Below are 17,735 nucleotides of genomic sequence, written 5' to 3'. Positions count from 1 at the left end.
CAGACCCCCTCAGGGCTCTCTGAACTCCCACCTTATGTGAAGGAAACTCCCTGCGTGAAACCCAATGTAGCCAGGCATTAGGGCTCTGTCCTGTCTGGGAGCAAAGGGAGGGATGGGTGGGAGACTGCCCCAGTCACATTCGCTCCGTTGTTTGGTCCCCCCGGGAGGCAGGGGAAGAGAGGAGATCTGAGGGGAAAAGGGAGGTTTCTGGGGGATTGGACGGTCTCTGAGAAAGGGGGTGCCTCGGTAAGGGGCCACGCGAGCTGAGGGGGGATTTGAAAGATGAGACGGGGTAAGAAAATGCCCACTTTATTTGAAACTATTCTGTAAAGAGCCCCTCAGCATTCTCTGTGTCTCATTACTTGGATTCATTTAAAGAATCCCACAGGTTTCCCTTCAAGTCTCCAGATGTTCCCCGCACAACCTGGGAATGGCAAAGAAACCTGCAGACTGGCTGAAACGCTCTCCACGGTCCAGGGGCCACAGCAACTTCCACTAAAACCAGAGCGTGAGAGCTTGCATGGGCAGAGAGAAGGGGCCGCAGGGAGATAAGGCTGCAGCTGGCTGTCCGTGAGGCTTCAGGGCATGGGCAAGGGAGCTGCTGAACCTGACAGGAATGTGCCAAAGGGCTGCGAATGTACGTTTCCCTTTCCTACCGGGGGAGGACATTTCACCTCACATGCCAGACTCTCATCTGGGGCAAATGGAACATTTGTGCCCTTTTGTGGCCCTGACCCTGTCTGGGAGGGGAACTCCAGTCCCAAGAACTAGCCTTGGCGGGGGGCGGGGGAGGGGAGTCTCTTTATCAGCAAGAAGTCCAGCTGCTGGAAACTGAGGCACCGGGGCCAAGTGCAGGGGAGCTGGTCGGGACATGCCAGGGAGAGGACCAGTGCCATGTGCCCGCATCCACCCCACCCTCCTTGAGCCCTCCCATCCCTGATACACCAATACATTTCTTTTAAATACATTCCCTGCTACCTCACAACGGACAGAACCTCCCCACACACCCTTCCTAGCCAGCAGCCCCAAGGGACAGGATGGAAACTCCTCCAAGCAGTTTAGAGCTCCCTTAGGCAGGGGAGAGGCCTCGTCATTCCCCCCAGAGCGCTCCATCCCCCTGAGTGCAGGAGCTCTTGGGAACCTTCGGAGAGCTGCAGTTTTACAGGGGTCCGTTACTTTTTCTGCCCAAAGTGGAGAAGCCACAAAGGGTAGAAGCAAGGGGAGGGGCCAAGAGAAGGGGGAGGAGCCAAAGGAGCCAGAGAGAGAGGAGACGGGGTTCTGGGGAGGATCAAACTGCTTCCTGTCCGCTGGCCAGTCTGCTGATCCCAACAAACGTTGAGCACCCGCGGCTCCCAAAAGATAGCTCAGGCCCTACTCCCTCCCCAGAGCACCTGCGCCCGCCCCACATCCGCTGCACCTGTGCCACCGTGGGTATGATGCCAGGCGTGCAAACCACACAACACCTCGAGGAACAGCGTGTTCCACCTGAGCGCCCACCCCCGCCCGCCCAGACACAACATGAATCATCCCGACGGAAACACCTGCTCGCTAGGAAAAGCATCTCGACAGCGAGGCTGGCGGGCGAACGCGGGACCAGCCAATTAGCTGCACAGCGCCGGGCGTCGATGTTTACTGAACTTGCTAATTAAAGAGAGCGAGAAGAGCTCGTTACGAAATGCCAGCCACCCACCTGCTTAATCTGCTACTGAGCCAGCTTTGGCTCCCAGGATCAGAAAACTCCGCTCTTCCCATTTGCAATGAATGACCGTTAATAAGTACACGAAACAACCCCCCTCCCCCAGGGGGAGAGGAGATGGAGGATTGTGAGGCTGTACATTAGTCCCCTTGACCTGCCTGGTTTGCATTAAAAAGGCACCCCCATGCTGGTCAGCCCCGCAGCTTTCCCTCTCCTCTCCTTCCTTGGCATCTCATTCTGCGGTTACAAATCGCTGCTTCCTACCTCCCGGAGATGGTGCTCCTGGACCTTCTTCATCCTGAAGTCCTGTTGCTATGCTTCCCCTGCCTCTCCGCACGCTGACACCTTCGCTCGCCCCGGAGACCGTCTCTACGGCGATGGGGAGGGAGGAAAGGAGAATCCGAAAAAGAAAAGGAAGAATCCCACTTCTCGCTCTCCGGCTCTCTCCTCCTCAGCTGGGTGTTCCTGGCACAGACAGAGGAGATGTTAACCCTGTCTGGAATGAGACAGAATGAGAGAGGGTGTAACCAGCAGGGCTGGCACACGGGCTTGCTCTGAGTTGGAAATTGCTGGGTGGGGAGCAGCAAGTGGGAAGAGGATGGATCCCAGCAGGTTGCAGATGGGCTATCAATCAAAAGGGTTTCTGCCATGTGCGGGGTCTGTGGGCTGAGTCCTACTTCGGGAAAACAATGAGTTCCAATGAGGACATCCCCGGTGGCTCAGGGACTGGAGATCCTCAGTGACCCCGTGAGGGAATGCTCATTGGGTGGGAATCAGGCGGAGACCAGGGCTGCATCACATGTGGAATGAGTGTGCTGGATCTCACTGTGATCCCTACTGGATATTTATCCCGGTCCTGGATCCGGCTGGCAATTTGCCAATGCTGGCCACCAATGCCTGGGAGCGGCCCGGATTGGAGCAGCAGGCCATGTCACAGGTGAGGTTTGAGGTGCATGAGCAGTAAGACAGGGCTGAAGTGCTGCAGGACTTGAATAACAGGGTGTGCTGCAGGTAAGGGTTGAACGTATCAGCCGATACAATGGGATCAAGCCAGTAAGAATCTGCCTAGATATCCAGAGGGACTAGACCCATGGGGTTCACCCCACCAGCGCTGACTGGGCCCTTCTTTAAGCAGGCCCTACGATAGCCCATGCAGAAGGCACCCCGGGGTTCTCCAAACATCCCGTAAGAGATGGGCTCTGAGACAGGGAACCCCGAAGCACAGCTCTAAACAGTGCAAGTGCCCCTAGCAGCCTCCCTGGACTGCGCGACAGCCCAGCAACATATAACAGGGTTAGTGTGTCTGTCTGGGAGCAAGAGCAGATTCACCGGCCGGAGAGGGGAACGTGTGAGGGGAGTCCCTCTCTTTCCGGGTGTAGAGCTGCCAGCCGGCACGCAGGTCCAGGACAGAAAACCAGACCTGTCACACTGCACCTCCCGGTTCCTTCCTGCCCATATTTATTTCCCTCCCCCCCGAGAGACGTTGCCACGGGAGCTCTCGCCTGCGGGAGCCAGAGCTCCAGGGAACAGTGTCGTGCTGCAGGCGCTAGGACAGGGGCTCTCAAACATTCTCATAGCGCAAAGCCCCTCTTACTAGAGAGATGGGCTCCCAGACCTCTCTCCTCCTGCCACGTCCCTGGGATAACTACACCAGCTGCCAACCTGCAAAAGGAACCTGAGGGACCATTAGCAGCTGGAAATAAGGAGAACATGCTTCATTTACTTATTGGCTTTTCTCTGGTGCTCATCCCTGGAATCTGAGCATCTCACCTATGCTAATGAACTAATCCTCAGAGCACCCACGCCAGGTGAGGAAGTATTATTACACCCTTATTCTGGGGAAACTGAGGCACAAAGTGGTTAACTGATTTGCCCAAGGTCCCAGAAGAGGTCTGATTCAGTGCTAGGAACAGACCTCAGATCTCCTGAGTTCCAGCCCAGCGCCTTAACCATGAGCCCATCCTTCCTCCCACGCGATTAGCCAGCTCTCCAGGAACCACCAGCAAGGGTTGCATAAACCATCAGCTGTCCCTGGATCACAGCTGAACACCTGCTAAGCTAATGGGCTGGTGCTGTGACTTCCTGAGGCAGGACTCCGGGCACTGGCATCATACTGTGGTGGCAATTCCTCAATTGCACAGAATCCCAGCGTGCATGCACATAGGTCACCGGGAGCCGAGCACTTACCTCCTGCTTCCAGAGCAAGAAAATCTTTAACCTCCCCAACTCTGCGTTCCAGCCTGAGACCCCAGCACAAACCGAGGCTGCAGTGAGACACAGAGGGACAGCGCTGGGATGTCTTGGAAAGATCCGCCCCAGGGGCACAGGCGACACCCCTCCATCCCCAGGCTGGGGCATGAGAATGACCCAAGCAGAGGCAGCCCCCAGAGAATCCATCCTAGAAGCTCTGAATGGTGGGGCAGGGCAGCTGGGCTCTTTACCAGAACTGTGCTAGCGCACAGAACCGTAATGCAGAGCCCGTCCACACTGACCAGTCACAGCAGGTTAGAAATGGGGTTTGCTAGACCTGGGTTGAAATGAGTCCCAGACAGAGTTCTCCACCCGGGGGGCCAAGGGACCCTCATACCCCCAGGCCAACCAGACTCCCCCTACTATGAAAGGGCTACGGAAAATATTTCTCTTTTCCTGCAGTCCCCATCCTCCGGTGAGAGATTCCTCTGGGTCATCGGCTCTTTGAGGGGTGGGGGCGGGGGAGGGATACATCAGCTGGTCTGGACACAACAATCCTGCCCACCCCTCCCCTTGCCCTGTAAAATCCGACTGATCAATTGAGGTCTTGTCTCCTTCTCTCTCTCTCTCTCTCTCTCTCTCTCTCTCTCCCCTCCTGTCTTTTTTTCCTCCCTTCCCTTCTCCTCCTCCCCTTAGCCCTCCTCTGGGTGGGGAGCTGGTTTCCAGCCCCGCTCTGCCCAGGGGAGTTGGCAGCTGCCACTCCTACAGGGGTCCCTGCACAAGGCCCAAACCTGGTGTCCCTGCTCCCCCTGCTGGTGGAGCTCAGCAACAGGCCCAGTTTGGAAAATTCTTGCAGCATGGGAGCAATGGAAATAATTCCCTGGGCGGGAGGGGTTGATTTGAAGAGGGGGAGCCGCTCCCTCGAGGTGTGGGCTGTCGGGGGCAGGAGAGACTAGACCCATGGGGTTCCCGACTGACCCATCTGCACAAAGCGCAGGGAGGGAGAGGGATTGTTTAGGCTGGCACGAAGGGGGATAGTTCGGGTGACCTGCAGCGATGTAGGCTGGTGCTCGGGGGGGACCTGCTGGCAGCGAGCTGTACCAGGCCGAGCCGTACGATCTCCGGGGAAGCGCTGGGACACTGGGATATTTTAGGACATCGGCCCCTTGCTTGGGGCATTTCACTCCCAGGCGGGCGAAGTGCTGGACAATGCAGGGAACTGCTCTGCATTGGGAGGGGACCCGCTCGTATGGCTCTGGTTTGAGGCGAGAGGCAGGAATCCGCCCAGTAAGGAACTGGACGGCTCTCCCTTGCATCAGGGCTTGCTCTGCCGGTTGGTAGGAGCCCAGCAGGAGGAATGGGCAGAGACTTTTTCAACCTAGACGTCTCTGGGGCATTTATCAGACCGGCTGCAGATTTGAGGGATTGGGGGGGTGCATCTGGAAGGACTTGTTGAGACTGGGGAATAATGCCCCCCCAGTGCTGAGCGTGAGCCCGGAGTGGCCATTGTAATAGTGGGCAGGGTGAGCCAATGGCCTGAGTTACCAGTAAGACCCTACAGTTATGGGGTGTCCCAGTGAATTATAACCGTGCTGGTATCTTACCCTATCCCATCTTATCCCCTGGTGTCTTATACCACCTGCACCCACTGCTGCACAGCAACCCTGGGTCCCCAGTGGAAGGGCCTTTGGGCTGGCCCCCCGAGTGGCATTTCCCTTTCGCGCTGGTCCGTGCTCAGGAGATCAGTGGAGTCTACAGCTCCCTAAAGTCCTGACTGTCTGGTAACAGGCACACGATGTTCTGGCCAAGCCAGAGGGCACGATTCCCCCTGCCAGCCCTGCTTAAATGAAGCGATTGGCTGTGAAGGGGCTAGGAGAGGACAGGAAGTAGGTAACTGCCAGTCAAGCCTTGGGAGAGACCCCTGTGCAGTACTGGGACAAGAGGTCTGGTAGAGAGTGAAGCAGGGACTAAGCCGGGGGTAGAGGGCTGTTGGGTTTCCACCTCCTGTTGCTCTCTTCTAATCCATGCATCTCTTCAGCCGGGGGGAGCAGATGCCAGGGGGAAGCTGCTTGGGCTGTCATTGGCCACAGGCGAAGCACAATTCACATTCCCAGGTACTCGGAAATCCCTGCTGGCTACTTCATGGGACCAGGTGTCCTTGAAACCAAAGGATGTTCCTGTTTTCCTCCCGTCATGTTGAGTCAAATCCACAGGGGGCTGAGGAGGACATTTGCTTGACTGAGGAGAGGAAGAAGTCGGTCCTCTTCTCTGGCTCAGCCTCCCTGATGGCCACCAGAACCATCTCCAGTGCACCATCTCCCCCTCTCCAGAATAGCTGTCCTGGTTTGCCCTGTAAGAGGCAGGTAAGTGCCATGTCCCTGAGGCTAATGAAATCTGGCCTTTGTTCTCTGCCCTCCCTCCCCTGCCCCCGGAGCTGGGTTCTACATGTGCCCTCTGCCCTTCCCCAGCTCCACGGTAGGGTGCGTGTTACAGGGCAGGACATCATAGAGTGAATGGCTGAGAAATCCCTACAATGCGCCAGCCCTTGTGGGAATTGACTCGAGCACCTGAATATCACTGAGCATCTCTGTCAGAGCTCTGGGCATGAGGGGGCAGGACCATCAGAGCACGGCGGCTTCACAGACATGGGTAAAGATTCCAGGATAGTCCCCCCCCACCCTCCCCCCGCTCGTCAAACATTATCTGTCCAATACAGGGCCTGGCAGCCATGCTGCAGTGGCTGCCAATCCAATGGGAACGTCCCCAAGAGCCGCTGAAGCCACGACATCCGCCTCCTGCAATCTAACACTCCATGTCTGTCGTGAGAGCAACTCTGTCCATAGCCGGCTGCAGCAGCATCTGTCCTCAGGTGGCAGAAGCATTGGTCTTGCAGTAATGCCCAAAGGTTCCAGTCAGGATCATTATGGCTATAATACTTTGCACATAGCATCCGAAGATCTCAGTGTGAGTTATGAACACCCATTAGCTAAGCCACACAACACCCCAGGCAGTGGGTTGGTCTAGGACTCTAGGTATACTTAATTCAGCCTCAGCATGGGGTGTGTGTGTGTGGATTAAATGACCTCTTGAGATCCCTTCGAGCCCTACATTTCTGTAATTAGCCCAATCTTACCGGTGGGGAAACTGAGGCACGGAGCCGTGAATTGACAGCAAGTCAGTGGCCAAATCAGGAGTGGGATCTTAGAGTCCTGATGCCCAGTCCCCTGCTCTAACCTGGGCCACAGATGGGCTCCTATGAAGGGGAAGCAGCTACAGGCACTCCTTAGGGAAAGAGGGAGCAGCTCCTAGAGAAGGAAATAGTCCCTGGGGCTGGTGGTGCCCCCAGAGCTGGGATTCAGTTTTGGGAAGGGCCTCATGCAGACAGAAGCAGGTGTCTGCACTTCCAGGAGCTCTCACACCTCCTTGGCACTCGCAGCCCAAGACAGCAGGGATCTGTGGCTGCAGGGACTGTCTAGAGGGATGTTGGCCTAGTGAGCATGTTAAAGACATGGAAGCCACCTCCAGTGGACAAGGACAGCTCGATGCCACCCGGTTGCAGTGCCACAGCCGGTTTCTGAGCTGATGAGCACAAAGAGGCCAAGTGGGCTAGGCAAGCTGCATACATCACCTCGAATGGAGGTGCTCCCTTTCTTGACTGCTTCTCTGGAGGCTGCATCGTCACCGATGCTAACGAGGCTCCTATAGATCACCCATGCCTGTAACAGTAAGTGAATGTGACAAAATATTTGTTCAGTGCAACCCCCCTGCCGTCTACAGCTTGGCAACCAGCCCTCTGATGCACAGTACGGGATGCCTGGGTTGGCATTCCTGCTCTCTCATGGAAGTGCATGAAGCCAGTGAACTATACTCAGGGGACATCAGCCTCTCTCCATAGGGGCTGGAACTAGGGGGCAGCAGCACCCCCTGACTTGAAGTGGTTTCCATCATATGCAGGGTTTACAGTTTGGTTCAATGGCTCTCAGCACCCCCACTATACAAACTGTTCCAGCACCTCTGCCTCTCTCTGCGGTCTGACATTTGGATAAAACTTTTCACAGGGTGGACTTGTTTTGTGCTTTACAGCGATAATAGCTGGGTAGGCCCCTGGTGACATGGGGGGTGGGGTATTTGAATCACTCTTTCCAGCTCAGCCTTGCGAGTGTGCGAGCGTTCTCCTGAACCCTCCGACGAGAGGGAATCGCATGCTTAGGTCTGAGGATGAACAAGGAGTGTAGAATTTGTGTATGTTGGGGAAGGTATTAGATTAAAAAATAGAGAGCAAGATTTTCAAAGTGCCCAGGGATTTAGGAGCAAATCCCATGGAGTTCCAGTGGGATTTGTGCTCCTAAATCCCTTTAAGCAATTCTAAAAATCTACCCCTAAAAGGAAAAGGAGCCTACACATAAAGAGAAATAGCTACAAGAGCAAAAGGATGATGCAGTGCCTCAAAGTCTGCACAATTTACCACTTGGAGTCTAAGTTTTATGATCTGAATTTCCCAGTGGGAGTGGGTGGAGCTGAGTGAAAAGTGTATCCAGTGAAGTTCTCCTCTTACCCTACTACTAGAACAAACAGAATGCCAGATCCCATTTGTGTCAGATGTATTCCCTATTTGGAAATATTCAGTGATTCCCCCCGCCGCCCTCACATACACAAATTTTGTTAATTCTGTGGATGGCTCATGAACTACAGCTAGGGTGACCAGACAGCAAGTGTGAAAAATCGGGACGGGGATGGGGGGTAATAGGAGCCTATATAAGAAAAAGACCCAAAAATCGGGACTGTCCTTATAAAATCGGGACATCTGGTCACCCTAACTACAGCTCTTTGCAGATATTCACTTTTTGAGCTACATTGGTAGGTTGTAAGTGGTCAGAGAAGTCACATGGTATTGTTTCTGTTCCCTGATTGGCTGAGTGTGCAACCACATAGATTATAAATCCAGAAGGGACCACTCTGATCATCTAGTCTGACCTCATACACAGAACGTCCCTGAATTAATTGCTGTTTGAACCCCAGCAGATCTTTTAGAAAATACATCCAATCTTGATTGAAAATTTCCAGTGCTGGAGACTCCACCCCAGCCATTGGTATGTTGTTCCAGTGATCAATTACCCTCAGTCTTTCAATTTTGCACCTTATTTCCAGTCTGAATTTCTCTAGCTTCAACTCCCAGCCGTTGGATTTTTGTCAGACCTTTTGTCTTTTAGCCCGAAGCGCCCATTTTCAGAGGTCTCACTATTGGCTTACCCTGTGCCTCGTCGTTTGCGTGTGCAACTTTGAGCTTCCCTGGAACATTTGTGCCAGTGAAAGCCAATTGCACGAATGTTCATGGACAGTGGAAACAAAGCACCTACCACAGGCAGTGAATGGAACTAGTGATGTCAATGGAGTTGGGCCATTTGCTCCAGCAGATATTGTGGTCCAAAATGGGTATGGGTGAGACCGATGCAAATTCACTTTGGTGCAGACCCGTGTACATGTTCTGCAGAACCAGCCCAGCTCTGACAGTGGGAGGGAATCTGCCACTCCAGCCGGTTTGGGCTCATTCAAGAGGAGAATCTGAGCAGATCATGGATCGCAATTTGAATGCTGTTAAGACAAGCCTGGACAGCGTCGGGGGTGGCACATATCGCTGGTGAAAGTGAGGGGCCGACTGAGCTGGCTGGTGTAGCCAGCCGCTGTACAGCTTCCCTTGCCCGTCTGTCCTGCAGCACCCCCCGCTAGTCCCACTCACAGGCTCACTTGAGCAGAGGCTACGTCACACGGGCATCTTGCAATGGGGACGAGTCCGTAGGTGACAGGGATGAGGGCTGCAAGCACATTTTCCCCAGGAATTGGAGCCAAGGCCCGTGGGGAACATCGATGCAGTAACGCCCTGCACCCCGGCTGCAAGGCGGTTTGTCGCTGTGCCCACCTGGGACTCCAGAAGGAGTCGGATGTTTCATATCGGGCATTGGCACCGCTCCACCCTTTCCGTTCCGTGCACTGATGCTTTGTTTGCATTTCGCCTCTGTTTGAGCTCAATCAACCTTTTGACTTTTTCCCCAGGGATCCACCTAAAACACACAACAGCATTAAAGAGAAGAGGTGGGTGTCTGGTTATTAAAACTGCCCCAGCACAATGTCGCCAGGGCATATGCCTAACTGATTAAAAACAATGCAACATTTAACTGAACTGACATCAAACTAAGGGCTTGTTTACAGGGAGGAATTTCACCAGCAGAACTACACCAATATAATTATACACTACAGTTATACTGGTATAGCGCCACATGGGAACAAGCTTATTCTGGAATAAGAGGATCTTTATTCTGGTTTAGTTTGTTATTTTGAAAGCAATATAATCACACCGGTATAGTTTCTGGTCAATTTCCCCATGTAGACAAGCCCTAAATGTAAAGAGATTGGACTCCACCATCAGCAGAAGTAAGCCCTGGCCGAACCACCCACGTGGGCAAAGGCCTGAGTAGCCAAATGAACTTTGTTGTTGTTCTGAAGGTCAACAGACCTGAGCTCGGTTTGAGCATTGGGGGCCCTCTTCTGTAAAAGTATTGCCCTGATGTGTCTTCCTGCAAAGAGAAAAACAAATACTTTCATTCAGAAATGAGAGTAAAGAATAAAGAAGGAACCAAAGTAGAATCTCTGAGAGAGCACGGTGTAGGGGTCTCTATAACAGGCCGCAGCCACTCTGAGAACAAAATGGCTGCTAAACACTGCACACAGGGAGAGATCTTAGGCTCTGGAAGGTGCAGCACACCTAATAATAGTAATAATAATACCAAACTCTGTTCATCCATAGACCTCAAAGTGCCGTACAAAGGAGGGAAGCATCAGTACCCCCATTTTACAGATGGAGAAACTGAGGCACAAAGCAGGGATACTTGCCCAAGGTCACCCAGTCACGTAAAACCTAAGGTTTCAGTTTCACAGCTGCATGCCCCAGTTTCCAAATGTTCACCGCTCGGGAGTGTAAGCGAGAGCACGGCTGCCGATTTTGGCTGTTGTGACGGCGCATGGAGAGAGCTGCTTCCTCGTGTGCTTCCAGCTGAGCGGGTGCCAAAGGCCATAGCTTTGAGAGCAAGGCTGGGCTGAGCTGTTGAAAACATTTGCCCTGCTGGGGTGGCAATCCCAGCAACCATAGAGAAACATTTCACAGTTTTGCCACAGATTTTCCTGACAAGCTTTGCCTTTGGCCAGACTCACCGTAGCTTTATGTGGGAACTGAACTGGCCTGGGTGCACAGGGACTTGTGACAGACCAGGCCATTTATGGCCGAGAAAACACGTCTGTCTCTCTGGTGACCAGCTGAGTGCTGTGAGTGGGTGAAGGAGAATGCTCCTCTTCTTCCTCCACTTTCTTCCTTTGGGGCAGTGCTTAACTTCTAGGCTTGGCAGTTCAGAGCCCCAGCACCTGTGGGCTTGCTGTGTCAGTTGTGAGAGTAAAAAAATTGCTTGAGCCCTGGCCCCTCTTTCATTACAAATTAAGCCTTGCTCTGGAGGAATTAACTTCAGGATGTAAATCATCATAACTGAGGAGCTGGCCCTTCGTGTCAGTAACGGGGCTGTGGATTGGGAGGGGAGTAGGGAAAACATCCCAGCCTCTGTTCTGGGCCCAGTGTACTGATCCCAGCTGACTCGGACCCTGGGCAAGCGGGGGCTATTATTATTTACGTGATTGGTGCTTTGCAGCCAGGTCTGAAGAGCAAATATCAGTTCTCTGCTGGTGTGAACAGGCAAAATTCCATTGATGTGACAGACGCTGGGGTCATTTGTACCAGCAGAGAATTTGGCCTTTCAACGTCTCTGTCCCAGAAAGCTTATAAACTGCACCGTCCTGAGCAAACTGGTCTAGCGGCTCTGCTACCATGCCCCAGCCATCCTGCAAGCTAGCAGAGAGTCCCTGATCTCGGGACAGGGGTGTCCCAATTCAGTCTCTGCTTTGCAAGATGTAAGAAAGGAGGCAGATGTCTCAGGGCACCAGTTAGTCACTGTTTGGTAAGGTACCTGTTTGGAGCCTGTTGGCAGGGTCGCTGCGTGTTGGGCCAATTATATTGTATGGTTTTACTTTGTAAAGAAGGTGTCTCCGCATAATGATTTACCGGGATAGCATGAGATCAAGGAAATGGTGCTGAATGCCTCTAGGAGCATCGAAAATCCTGACGTGTAAGGTGCTGAGCTATATACACACACATGCAACACACACGAACACGCGACGCACACATAGTGTGGCCATGCTCCTTGGCCTTCCTCAGAGCCACCCTGTAAGTGCCAGCAGCCCAGTCTCTGTCCTGTCCTGCTCCAGTGCTGGGATGAACTGGGCGCAGAGCTGTGCAGTGACCGCTGGCAACTAGTAGGGATGGGGAAGGAAAGTGGGTACCTGCCGCCTGCTGTTGGCGTGCCTGTCACGGTGACACGTGGCATCTGGCGGAGCTGCCCGGAGGGAGAGTTTGTGTGTGCGTGTCTGTTGGGGAGCTGGCTCGGTGACTAACAATCAAATTGCTCCTACCTTCTCCTCCCACTGTAGTCATTGACCAGTTCAGAGCAAACAGGAATAGCCCAATGCTTCAGAAACCTAAAGCGGGGGGCCCCTGAGCCGAGCAGAATGCTCTGTGGGAGGCCAGCCCAGGGACCTGGACAGATGCATTTCGTCACCCAGGGCGAGGTGTGTTCTGGGGGAGGGGGCACATTTATTGCCACTTCCCGAAGGTGCCTGTTCCCTGCACACACACACGGCCAGCAGGAACCCGAGGGCACAGCCTGCGGCTCCATGGACTTTTACCCTGCTATGCAAACAGTCAGGCACCTGATACGAGTATCAGGTGGAATTTCATCCCGACAACATAGTGCAGGAACAACTGCAAACGCGTCTTCTCTCCCTCCCCCAGGGCCATCCCTTCCCAGACCCGTTCCTCCACCCCTAGCTGTCCGAGATGTGTCACCTCTCCTTCCTGCAGTACCACTGCTCCTCCCCCATGGCTGCATCACTGTTCCCTTTGCCCACACGGTCAGCGCCCACTCCCCTTCCAGCCCAATGCCCTTCCTCCCCCCACACGCACACCAACGCTCGCACACACAGCCTTGCACACCTGCCTGTCACACACACACAGTGTGATTAGCCTGCTATCTCCACGCCCATGGTAGGATGAGGGCAGAAGTGCCAACGGGGAGTGATGGAAAGCCCTGTTCCAGCCACTGACTGGTGTGTGCCAGTGAAGGAGAGGCAGAGGCCTTGCTCTCCCCACCAGCTCTCACAGCTAACCTGGTACGTTAATAACCCAGGCAACGCACAGCACCAACATTCAGCTGCAAGCCTGGGCTGTCTGGAAGGAACTTTGCTGCTTTGCTGAATTCTCTATTTGTGTAACTCACCCTCCCACCCCCACCCCAAACCTCGGTGTGATTCTCCCTTCTCTTAACTTTTCCCTGCTCTTGTCCTGCTGGTTGAGAGGAGAAACAGCTCCTTGAGATGCTCCAGGTCCAGGCAGCTCTGGGGAATATGTCCCTGCACGACTGCCCCTTCTCAAGCCCTCCCCTCCTATGAGACCTTCAGAGCTAACCCAGAATCTCGCCACTGGCAGATACCCTCTAGAGCAGATCTTAGCTCAGGTGCTCAGAAGCTCCCATCTCCTTTACCCAGCTCACCCAGTCCCTCCTCAGGTGTGCAAGGATGGTCCAGTGGTTAAGGTGCTAGACTGGAGCTTGTGAGCGAGGGTTCATTTCCCGGCTCTGTCACAGACCCCCTGTGGGATCTTGGGTACGTCACTGAGGGCTCAGCGACATGGGTTGAAAGCCCCACGCAGCTAGTGCGGAATAGCTATTCCACGCTAGTGCCCCTTTGTGGGGATTAGGTTAATCTGCTTTAGCACAGAATAAGAGTGTCCACACGAGGCCAGAGTGCAGAATAGCTATTGCACTTTAAATTTACCCCCTAGCTCTTTCACACGAACTTCCTTGTGCATTCCCCATGTAGACAGCCCTTAGTCTCCGTGTCTCACTTCTCTTGCTGTTAAATGAGGGAGACAAATATTTTATGGCTGGAAATTGAAGCTAGACAAATTCAGGCTAGAAATACGGTGCACATTTTTAGCAGGGGTAATGAACCATTGGAACGATTTACCAAGGGGGGCAGTGGATTCTCCATCGCTGAACATTTTACATCAAGATGGGCTGGTTTTCTGAAAGTTCTGCGCTCGTCCAACCAGGGATTTATTCGGGCCCATGTGAAGCCGGAGGTCAGACTAGATGGTCACAGGGGTCCCATCTGGCCATGGAATCTGAGTCTATGAATAGCTGCTGTGATGCTATTCTGCTTCCACCACCCTGGTCATGTCCCCCTCCCTATACTGCATTGACTCCCTCTGTTCTATACTAACTTCATCATGCCCCCCGGAGCTCTGCCCACCTCTCCCCCTTCACCTCTCCTGCTCCCTGCATTCTGCCTCGTCACCTCACTACCACATCTCTGCACCTCCAACCCCTCCAGGCACTAGGCCAGTAGTAAGCTCCCTCTAACATCCCCCATGCTTCCCCCGACCCCAGCTGCCAGACCCACCTTCACTACAAAGTGGCTTCCCCACACCGTGTAGGTGTTCCCACCTCTCTCCATGCCTCCGGGGGAGGGCGCTGTGTTACGTGTGGCCCTGCTCAGCACGTGGGCTGAACGAACAATCAAACACACTGCTGATTAATACTGGAGAGGAGTCCCAGGCACGGGCAATGGCTGGAAAGGGGTTTTCAAAGGCGCTCGGCCTCGCCCTAACTTTGCCATTGGCAGAGCTAGGCCCCGTGCTGAATCCTACAGACAGCTCCATCCCAGCATGGCTCAGTCAGGATCGCCCTCTCCAGGGCCGCGTGGCTGCAAGGCCCTGGGTTAATATGGATCCAAAATGACTCGTAACCATCCGCTCCTCCTCACACTAGCACCTCTCTCCTCCCCGCTCAGGTTACCCCAGAAGCTCTCTGGGTGGGAGGAGGGGAAGCTGAGGAGGGGGCAGTGTGACCACAGAGGAAGGGCGAGACAGGGAATGGAAGCAGGACCAGAATGTGCTCCCAGAGCCAGACGCTGCCCATCCGTCCCTGTTCCCCTTCGCCATCCCTTCTCCACGCTGCAGGGCACCGGTGCCAGCTGCTCCATGCGCTATCTTGCATCTTCTCTCTTTGTTTATTGTTCCTGACTGGGGAGGGTATTCGGCCTGTTAACCGCCATAAACGGAGATTAGAAGTGAGGCGACACCTATCAGAGGCTGCCACGTTTAGGGGTGGCTGGTGGCCTTGTTCTTTGTTCTTTCCCCTCGCCCCCGCTGTCCCCGCTGTTACAAGATTACAGCCTTCAGGGAGGTTCCCCCAGGCACAGCAAACTGGCCCGGGAACTGGGAGCCAGAACACTAGCTGCATGACAGTCCCGGCCCACTGATGGAGCCACCTCATGCTTGCTAGGGCTGAGGGGAACGAAATCCCTGTTCACTGCACCCAACTTGTGCCCGCATGTGCTAGGGGCACCGGGCACTGACATGTCCATATGGGCCAGTGGCACTGGCCACCAGGGAAGTGCCTGTATGGGCCAGAGGCACCAGGCACGGGCAATTTGCCCACATGGGCTGCGGGCATGGCACACTTCACACGTACCCCTGGTGTTAAGGCCCGGAAAACGATCACACTAAACACCATAGAACCCTTTATTAATGTGACACAGACACTTCAAAATGAGTCAACAAGGGGGACAAACGGCCCCTGCACAGACAGCACCAGACACAAGAGCGGCCCCCCAGCCATCGAGCTCGGCGTCGGCAGCCAGGTGATTGGGGGGATTAACTTGGCTGGGAGCGTTGCCTTTTTCCCAGCCTCCACCAAACCCAGCGTGATGAGGTGCCTGCCCAAATCCGACAGCCGGCTGGCCAGGAGCTGTGCTGAGATGGTCTGCATCCTGCCGGCAGCTGGGAGGAAAGCGGGGATGGCAGCATCTTGCTTTGCTACCTGGAAAACTCTCATTAGTTTAGCTCACGTCACGTGAATCTGGTACAGAGCTTCCTCCAAGCCTGTGCCGGATACTAACTGAGACCATAGGGGCGGGAACTGGCTAGCAACAAATTCACGGTGGGCCGGGTTCTTGCGCATTTTTATTTTTAAAGCTGTTTTTTAAAAAAGGATTCCACTTTATATACAAAAACCTGAGCCGAAGCCCTGAACCAATATTAACATCAACATCTTGACCCCTGACAGCAGCAGGCAGAGGTATCCAGGGGGCAGTGCTCACGTGGCATGGGATGGGAGGGAGCTAAAACTGCACCGGAGGTTGGCCGCAGGAGCAGGGCTGGCCCAGGGAACAGTCCGCGACCCTCTGTGTCATCACTGAGACCTCAGTTTCCTTCCCCCATTGGATCTCTTGCTCTCTGGGCTGGAAGGTTCTGGCAGTACCACTGGGGTATTCACCTGCAATCCCCAGCAACCGATGGGCTGAGTGATGCTGGGGGAGATACAAAGTGGGCCTCATCCAGTCCTCAGACAGAGATTGCAACGGCTTGTTATGATCCCCACTGAACTCCAGGCCGGAACTCTGCACCAACCCAAGAGACAGACCCAGAAAAGGCCATCCCAGGTTTTATACAAGGCCCAATGTGTGGCAGGACAGGACATCTGCAGAGGGTTCCTATTCACTGCTGTGGCGGCAGAGTGGAGATGCTCAAGCAAGCTGCTAGTTCTTTACCTTGGTACTGAGGCCCAGAGCCCGGGCTATAATTAAGGAGTGCCCAGCAAAGCTCAGGGTCGGGGACACAGTGCTCCCCTGCATATGGCAGCTGGGTGCAGTAACTGTCCCCTGATGTAGCAGGGTTTCTCTACACGGTGCCACAGTCCAGACTACGGGGGCGTGAACCGTAGAGCGCTCAAACGTGCTGCCCTCCAGCTGTCCCACGTAGACCCTGTGGCATGAAAATGGGACCTAGTTCACACTGATGTAGTCCCGTTTCAAACAGGACTACGTTCATGTGACCGAGGGACCTTTGCGTTCACGCCAGCGGGGTCTCCATGGAGCAGTTAGAGCTCAGCGCGTTAAGAGCGCTCTACAATTCACACACACACCCCCTCGTGTGCGGACTCTGGCATCATGTAGATAAGCCCTTCGAGCATCCTAAGGGCTAATATAAGTTACGGTGACTGCCAATGGCCTCAAGGGGCCAGCGTGACAATAGTGGCTCAGGGGAAAGAAGGGCCATCCTAGCCATGCACCTATGCAGGCACCTGGGCGCGGAGGTGGTGTAGAACTCACGATGCCAGCTGTACCCCACCTGAGAATTCTCCCTACGCTGGGTGAGTTTCCTGAGGCTGGTTATGCCAGCTGTACGCCCAGATTGTTCTGCCAGTGCACTGGGGTCTGGTCCTTTGCCGTGTTTATTAACCACAGTCTCCCAGGCATCTGGAACACAGTGTAGATGAGTGACAGGCGCAAGGGGCTTTGTAGCAAGAAGAGGGTGAGGGGTGGTGGTGGTGAGGAGAACAATGGAGGAAAACCCAGAGGGCTCTGAGGTGTGCAGGACTCCACTGAGGCAGAGAAATGGGAAACAACCATGCTCATTCTCTTTGGAAAACCACAACCTTTACAGCATCTTCATGGAGCCTGCATTTCCCCACACCTGCAGATGCCACTGTGTGTGCTGTCCCCGCACATCCATGGGGTGAAATCCCACCTCGGTCACCAGGCTGGTCACGTACAAACTCGATGCTGCAATAGCTGTTTTCATTGTCACTGACCAATTCAATTCTCAGTTCTGCGCGCTGTACCAAGGGAGATGCTCTAACTTCAAACACTCCTTCCCTTTGCACTTTTATCCTCCTCCACTTATTGGCTCATG

General features: G+C 54.2%; 1 protein-coding gene across 1 annotated transcript in view; it reads right to left on the bottom strand.

The window, feature by feature from the left end:
• Positions 1-1,993, bottom strand: part of SLC6A7 (solute carrier family 6 member 7) — a 28,520-nt gene extending 26,527 nt beyond the window's left edge. The window contains exon 1 of the mRNA XM_065409026.1: positions 1,961-1,993. Within this exon, the coding sequence (XP_065265098.1) occupies positions 1,961-1,993 (33 nt within the window). The remainder of the gene's footprint in view (positions 1-1,960) is intronic.
• Between the last annotated feature and the right edge of the window lie 15,742 nt (positions 1,994-17,735).

The sequence above is a fragment of the Emys orbicularis genome, chromosome 8, assembly GCF_028017835.1.
Source record: "Emys orbicularis isolate rEmyOrb1 chromosome 8, rEmyOrb1.hap1, whole genome shotgun sequence".
In the NCBI taxonomy this organism is placed as follows: domain Eukaryota; kingdom Metazoa; phylum Chordata; order Testudines; family Emydidae; genus Emys; species Emys orbicularis.
This window is presented reverse-complemented; position numbering and strand designations above follow the sequence as displayed.